Here is an 8,642-nt window from a genome sequence, read left to right as displayed (position 1 = left end):
CCCTAGTTTATAACTATTTTGACTTGAAACTAGTTTGCATTAACTTTCAAGTGGAACTGTCATAAAATGAAAGTAATGGGAAATTATAAGTACACAGTTGTCTTTTGAATTGACATCCTGTAGTACTAATTACCTTAAAACATGTTTGTTTTATTAAGGTCATAATGTGAGGAATAGTACCCATACTATACGCTCTCCCTTCAAGAGATTCTGGGGAAAAATATAAGTTTATACAATATTCAAAAGAAGTTTCATATTTTGAAATTTATTTTGGTGACTTGATGTCATTTTAAAACATCATTGAAAACCATTTGATTTAATGATTATTGAACTCCATTTTGATAAGATATTTGAAATCACTTGTTTATTACACAAAAACTTTGTGTTAGACTTGTATTCCCCCCCCCCTTAAAACAGTAAAAACTATGAAAATGTGGGGGTATGAACTCACCTTATGTGGGTGATTCGAACGAATATGCGCGTAAGGATGAGAAGTTCCACGAATGAAGTCCCGAGACACAAATGAGTCCTAAATGACATATATGGCATGAATATAGTGTTTATAAGCAAATAACATGCAAGGAAACACCTTTAGGGACTAGGAAACACTTGGAATGAAGTGTTGAATCACGTGTAATTCATCAAAGGGGAGTCTACGACCACTAAGAGGAGTTTACGGCCAAAATGGCATGATCAAGGGAGTTCACGGCCATGTGTTCACGGCCCTATGTGATTTCAGCCAATGAGTTTACGGCCCCATGAGTTTACGGTCGTAAACTCATGCGACTTTGTGCATATGGGTGTTTTGAAGGGCTTTCAAGCATTGAGGAAGGGTTCTAGGTTCTTGTCCATGCCTTCGGAATTGTTTAAGGTCCAAATATACTACAAACTAGGGTTTATGGCCAAGGGAGATGCTCTTGGCCGTAAACACCTCATGTTCTTGGGAAAAGCTTGATTTCAAGGTGCTAAGCATGAGTTCCTACTAGATATCAAGTATAGGGAAAGAATAATCACCTTTGAGAGGCTTTATGGAGTTCACGGCCACCAAGAACAAGTGTATGTTCTTGGTGTTCTTGGTGAAAGATGAAGATCTAGACTCAAAGATGAAATCCATGGATGAAATCAATGGTGATTCATGGATAAGAGAAGTATTAACACATAGATGGAAGAAATCACTTACATTTTGAGGGTTTTGAAGCAAGATCCTATGATACTTGAGAGAGTTTTCAAATTCCAAGCCTTGGAAATGGAAAAAGTGAAGAAAATGGCCCAAGCTTCATACTTATAGGCTCGAGTTTACGGCCACCATGAGTTTACGGCCGTAAACTCATGGGTCCTGGCCGTAAACTCCTCATTTGAGGGTTTATGGGTTGATCTTGTTACAGTGGCTCTAGCAGATACTTCCTAACACTCATTCCTTGAATGTATTCGGCTTAGAACACTCAAACAGACTCTAAACAGTGCTAAAAGTTAGCAGGAGCGAGTCTGACTTAAGGTTGATTGTACTGGCTTTACAAGGCAAAAATTTTCTGGTTGTCACACTGTGGAAGTCTACCTTTATGAACCAGAGTCTCCTAGAGGGAGAGCGTAAGTTTGTGTATAGATCTATATGGGACCGACAATCCCTCACTTCTACTGTTAGCTATAGTTGGACCGGCAAGTCTGCGGGTGACAAACGTCATAAACGATACCGACGTCCGATTAACGTCATATCAATTAGTATGGTCATAAAACTCACAAGGAGAAAACAACGACATATTTACGTAGTAATATACTTTTTCTTAAAACAATCTCAAGGGATATTAACTATATGATTACTTAGTATATACAATAGAGTTGGATAAAATTGAAATCTGGTGGGCAGTGGAATGTGTGATTTCCGCCTTACTTCCTGTTCCTTGTTTGGTTGTGGGCTTAGGGCTGAATCACCCATTCAACTGTCTGTTCGATCTCGGTTATATATAACTCGTATGTATTAAGTGATTATAGGAGGGTACTAACGTCACATCAAGTTTTCATGGCAAACAAATCTTTAACTAGTTAACTTATAAACAAAACTAGATATCATTAAAGTAAGTATACTAATTATACTTGTGCTTTTCGGTCTTAGAACAATGAAGACTACAAATCGGTTTTATAGAAAATATAATTTTTGCTATGATAAATATCGTTATTTTAAAGGTAAACAGTTTCGATTTAACTTTCTAAAAACAATAACAGTTATTACTGAAAACAATGTTTTACAATAGAGTAAGTGGAAGTAGGAACATATTTACAAAAGTTTCAACACTTATTTATAAACTAGTATAACATAAAGGACCTTAAATGGTTAATTTAATATTTTCTTAGTTTCTACACAGAGTCATATATAAATAATATCCGATAGGCAGTGGAATGTGTGACTTCCGCCTCATTTCCTGTTCCTTGTTTGGTTGTGGGCTTAGGGCATATTCACACATTCAACTGTCTGTTCAATATTACGTTATATATAGTTAGTATAAACTAAGTGATTATAGAAGGCACTATTATGGTTACCATTGTACTAGAGAATCATTAATATTAATTTTGTGATTACTTGATGAATACAATCATATCCTATATTACTTTCCATGGTTCTTATCTACAGTACACTTAACGTATTTTTTATATTGGCCACAATAGTTTTTATTTTCTCATTCTAAGTCCTGTTTTCCCATCTACAATTGCAACATTCTTTTCCTCCCTCTTCCATCTACTACTACTATTTCCGTTTATGATTTTTTCTCTCGTCATTGTCTGATCGTTATCCTTTGTTGAGTCGGCGCTGTCTGATCAATCAGTTGACGAGAGGGAGTGATTTGGGTTTTGGTTCCGCATAGGGATTTCTGTTCCGCATAGGGATTTCAAGATTGATTAGATATCAGGATTGATTGAGGTTTAGTTTGCTCATCGAGATTTCTACTATGCCTCAACACCTGTTCTTTTCCTGCTTATATTTTTGCAAATTCTGATACAATGGAATTGTGTTCTTTTTATTTCCTATACCTGTTGTTTGTAAATAATGAGAGGGATTAATTTGGGTTTTGATTTCACGATTGATTTAGGTTTAGGTTTTGGGATTGATTGAGGTTTTTTTTGCGTATCGGGATTCCTAATCTGCTTCAACATCTGTTCTTCTCCTCTCCTGGTTATATTTTGGCAATTTCTGATTAAGGTGGGTACACTATTCTTTATTCTATTGTTGTTTATCCTTTGTTGTTGAATTCTTGGGTCGATGTTTCCACGTAAACGAAGGAAATGTTCTGCTTCTGTTCCTTCGATTTCAAGACACTCACGTAGAAATTTGGCTGTAGTGCATGTTCCTGTATTTCCTGTGTATTACGATTGTGGCAATTGTTCTTGTATTTGCGAATTCTGTGGTGCCATGTTTTGGTATAATGAGAGGGTTCTGTATTTGTCATGGGCTGATAATCTGCGGTACAACAAGTGTTGTAAGTCTGGCACTATTGTTCTTCCTCTCCCACTGTCTCCGCCAGTTGTGTTATCGCAACTTTTTGAGGATGGTCAGTTTATACATAATATAAGGGCTTATAACTCCATGTTTTCTATGACATCTTTTGGTGCAAAAGTTGATGACGAAATTAATAAAGGTCGTGGTCCATATGTGTTCAAGATTTCAGGTCAAATTTCCCATAGGATTGGTTCTTTTTTTTCAGAAGATTCTTTACAGCCATGTTTTTTACAGTTGTACATGTGCGATGATGAGAATGAAATATCTAATAGACTACGTTCTTTCTGTACTAACGGTGATGTAGTGTTATCTGCGGATGTCATTAGTTCTTTGAGTCACATGTTGGATACTCACAATGAGTACGTCCGTACCTTTAAAACAGCAAGGGATATGGCTGAATCTATGTGTTTGGATTCATATGGTGTATGCCTCTTCAATAATGTTCCTGACAGAAGATATGGACCCCCTGCTCCGGGCACATTGGGTTGTATTATCTGTGGAGATGATGTCACTGGTGGTGTTTACGATATTGTTATTTATTCCATGTATGGATTACATCAACGAATTAGTAAGTTACATCCCGCGTACATGCCTCTACAATATCCTTTGTTATTCCCTTACGGTGAGGATGGGTGGTCACCTAAAATGTGTATCCGTGGTGGTTCTGCATATGAATATAGAAGTTTAACTAATAACATGTATTACAGTTACCAAATTCACGAGCGGAGGGGTGTCTATTCTCTGATTTTACATGTACAACGTTTGTTTCAACAATATTTAGTGGATGCTCATACATGCATTGAGTAGTCTAGGCTTGATTACATAGAGCATCAACAACAATAGTTAAGGTCTGAGCATATTAGTTGTGTTTACGACGCCTTATCTCGAGGAGACACAGACAGCCACATGATCGGTAAGCGTAGATTTTTGCCTGCTTTGTTCATTGGTGGCCCTAGGTATATGTACAAACCCTATCAAGACGCTTTAGCTATATGTAGAGTTCATGGAAAGCCTCAGTTTTTCATCACTTTTACTTTTAATGTGAGATGACCTGAATATAGGAGGTATATGGATGCTGTTGGGCAAGGTGATATCCAAAATAGACCAGACATTATAGCTAGAATCTTTCACATAAAAGTCCATGCTTTCATAACCTTTCTTAAAGAGGATAAGACTTTCGGCGATGTCGAAGCATGTAAGTTATATTCATTGTATTTGTCATTGGGGTATTTGGGAGTTTTAATGGCATAAAGTCCACGCTTTCATAACCTTTCTTAAAGAGGATAAGACTTTTGACGATGTCGAAGCGTGTAAGTTATATTCATTGTATTTGTCATTGGGGTATTTGGGAGTTTTAATGGCATATCAACTTTCCGGCCGCAATGTTTTCGTTAATATTTCTTTCACTTGATCTAATTTTCATTATAAAATAACGTAAAATTATAAAATGATATATGAACAACAATTGTACAAATAGAAAATAATGTAGTCATTGTGATGTTAATTATTGAGAACATCATATGTATTCATCAAATATGAATTTTCATAATTGTTAAATTACCTTTATATCCCTCGAAGCTGACCCATCATTGAATGTTTATATGGTTCCTTTTGTAAATAAAATTATGTCATTTTTTTTAGTTTATTAGTAATTGTCCTCATTAATAACGTAAAACTTGTCACTTTTTCTTTTAATGGTATAAAAAGAAAATTGCTCTTTTTTCTTTCTCTTTTTTATAAAACAAACAGCATAAAATATGTTTGTCTATAACTATAACAATATATTTCTATTTATTTAAATTATATTTTTATGATTTATGATTTATTTTAAATGACTTTTATGTCCCTCAAATTAGATCCTACAGTGAACGTGTTCATGAACTTGTATGAACTAATTTATGTGAATTTATATTCATTTATTTTGAATTGTACATCACAGAAAACATGTTACATTAGATCATTCCATTACTTTAATGAATCAAAACATGACAATTGGATGTAATCATTCATTCCATAGTATTGCTGTTTCATTTACTTTCTTTAATCTTTTCCTTTATTTCCATTTTACCAAATACATCCTTAATTTATCTGTTCAGAGAGTTAGCAACATAATTATCAACATATATTTGGTCTTGTACAATTCGTCTATTCTGTTTAAACTGATATAGTCCCATCTTGTGTGTAGATCTGTACACAATTGAATTTCAGAAGAGAGGTCTACCACATTGTCATTAACTTTTATGGGTTACTCCACCTTTTAGAATACAAGAAGCTGGTGATGTTGACAGGTACATAACAGCCGAATTGCCAGATCCTGCAAGTGAGGCGGACTTGTACAGAACAGTCACCACGTACATGCTACATGGTCCATGTGGTTTACTCAATATACGTGCTCCTTGTATGCAAGATATGAAGTGCACAAAAAAATTTCCAAAACGATTTGTGGAGTCAAATACTTTTGATGAGAATGGCTATGTTCGATATAGAAGGCGGTCTAATATCAACCATGTTCTACATAACGGTATTATAGTTGATAACGGGTATGTGGCGCCGTATAATAAGCGTTTATACAGTCGGTTTGATGCCCACATTAATGTTGAATATTGTAGATGGAACATGATGATAAAGTACTTATTTAAGTACATATCTAAAGGTGTAGATCGTGTTCGTCTCACTCTTCAGAAATTCGAAGGTCATTGTGGTGGCTCCACATATATTCCACCTGTTGCTGTGAACGAGATAAAGTCATTTTTAGATGGCCGATACACATGCCCACATGAAGTAGCATGGAGGATTCTTAACTTTTCTATTCATGAATGTTATCCAGCAGTTAGAGTGCTTCATGTTCACTTGGAAGGCATGCAACCTACTATATTCAAGGAAAGTGCAAGATTAGATACATTGATTGATAATCCGGCCTTTGGAGTTACAATGTTGACTGAATGGTTACATAATAACCAAAAAGATTCAAGAGGTGTCAGACTTACATATAATGAATACCCGAGTAAGTACAAGTGGGACACACATGCAAAAGCATGGGTTCATAGGGCTGTAACGGTTACATCAACTTCTACAACTATTGGTAGACTTGCATATGTACATCCCACCGCAGGAGAGTTGTTTTATTTGCGAATTTTGCTTTCTCACCAAAAAGGATGTAAGTCTTTTGTAGATGTCAGAACTATTCGCGGGCAAACGTACTCTACTTTTCAAGATGCGTGTGAGGCATTAGGTTTTGACAGGCGACGACAAGGAATGGTTAACATCCTTCCATGAAGCAGCGTTTTCAGCATCATCATCGGAACTACGATCCCTGTTCTATCACCTACTAATATTCTGTTAAGTTGGCACTCCTCTGTTACTATGGGAATCAACAAAGGATAAAATGGGTGACAAAATTCGTTATTCATACATGAAGACTTCCTCAACTTCTCAAATTACACCTGACACCAATATCATTGAACAACAAGTCCTATTAGAAATTCAAAAAGCACTACTTGGGTCAACTGTTGGCTATAGTGTCTAAGTCCATAACTTTATTTGGTATGTACTTGACCCGACCCGGCATGGTCCATTTGGGTTGCATGGCATTGCAATACTTGGATAGACTAGATGAGAGAATAAGGCACTTATGATTATTAATATATTATAAGTTCTAATATATTAATAATAGTATTATTTAATTAGTATTGATCAAGTATTAATCTAGTATTAATTTGGTGATCAAAGTGAGACTAATTAAATATATAGGGTTGATTATGACAATCATCAATTCTTTTATGGTGGATTAATGATCCATGGTTTATGGGTTTGGTTATAACCATATGGAGCTCCATGGATAGTCCATGGGAGTTACAAACCCATGGGTCATGAGAAATCAAGAGTCATGACAATTAAGGGCATTCATGTGTAAACCCTAATTGTGACAACACTATAAAAGGAACCCTATGGCTAGCAAAATCGTGCACTAGAGTGTTTCTAGAGAGGGCATAACCGATTTTCAAGTGTAAGAATTATTCTCTCAAGTTATTCCAAGTTTTGTGGTGTTGTGTGAAGCATATGAGGCACAACATTTGGGGTGCTAGGCTCACAAAGTCTTGAAGGAATCCAAGCAACAACAAGGTATGTATTTCTACTAGTATTATGTTTTATGTAATCCCCATGCCATGCTAGTTAGGAAATAACCTTGAAAACAAAATTTGCATGTATATAGAGAAAACATAGATTCAAGGTTATTAGGGTTGCATGTACACTTAGGAAGTGTTAGAATGCTCAAAACCCATCAGTGGTATCAGAGCCTAGGATTGTTTTCTATATACTTGATGCAAAACTGCTTAAAAATCGAAAATTATGCACTCTGACGAATGGACTCGCCGAGTCCATGGGGAGGACTCGCCGAGTCCATGAACAAATTCGTCCTACTCGTCGAGTAGGATCATGCACTCGACGAGTAGGAGCGTGCTGGGCAGTTTTTCGAGTTTTGTTGCTGGAAATGGATTAAAATCATTATCCCAATCTGTTTTGGACTTGTAAAATCTGTTTTTCAAAATGATAATGATTATGTTAACCCATTTTACATGACTTTTATCAATTTTCAAGTATTGTATATGTTTATATGATTTCTTAAAATTGCTTGACATGAATTTGTGTTCTTATGAGTTTTAGAAGATCATAGGAATTATGTGTAACCTCCATGTGTGTTTAATTCATGATCTTAATTGCAATGATGGTGTCCATAACTTGTCCTCAAGTTATGGATAACCAAAAGTCACTTCTTTAAATTGTGATTAAAGAACTAAAGAGGTTTCATAAAATGAAGAGTCTTCATTTTATGAACCATTAAAAACTCATAAGTTACAAATTGAAGAGACTTGGAATAGTTTCAAATCTTGCCCTCAAGTTTTGGAATTTGAAAAGTCTTACACTTTAATACTTTAATTCCAAATTGAACCTTAGATTTTTAAAAAGTTTAAAAATCAACAGTTATACTATTATTATAATTTTATTATATAGATATGTATAAGAATATGTCATTCTTACCGTTAGTAGGCCTCATTCACGAAGCCGGTCTATAAGGGGGGGTATAAGGTTGTTGCCTATAAAATGGTGACTTAATGGGTGTCCACTGTGACATCCCCAAAATCTCGGCCAG

General features: G+C 35.5%; 1 protein-coding gene across 1 annotated transcript; it reads left to right on the top strand.

The window, feature by feature from the left end:
* Positions 1-3,253: 3,253 nt before the first annotated feature.
* LOC145111396 (uncharacterized) lies at positions 3,254-6,766 on the top strand. The gene is made up of 2 exons (XM_079047677.1): positions 3,254-4,188; positions 5,752-6,766. The coding sequence occupies exons 1-2, from the start codon at positions 3,254-3,256 to the stop codon at positions 6,764-6,766; spliced, it is 1,950 nt and encodes a 649-aa protein (XP_078903803.1).
* Positions 6,767-8,642: the final 1,876 nt, after the last annotated feature.

Source organism: Lactuca virosa, chromosome 5 (genome assembly GCF_052849685.1).
Source record: "Lactuca virosa cultivar CGN04683 chromosome 5, Lactuca_virosa_CGN04683_v6, whole genome shotgun sequence".
NCBI classification, from domain to species: Eukaryota; Viridiplantae; Streptophyta; class Magnoliopsida; order Asterales; family Asteraceae; genus Lactuca; species Lactuca virosa.
The sequence above is the reverse complement of the archived record's forward strand: the minus strand, read 5'-3'. Positions and strand labels throughout refer to the sequence as shown.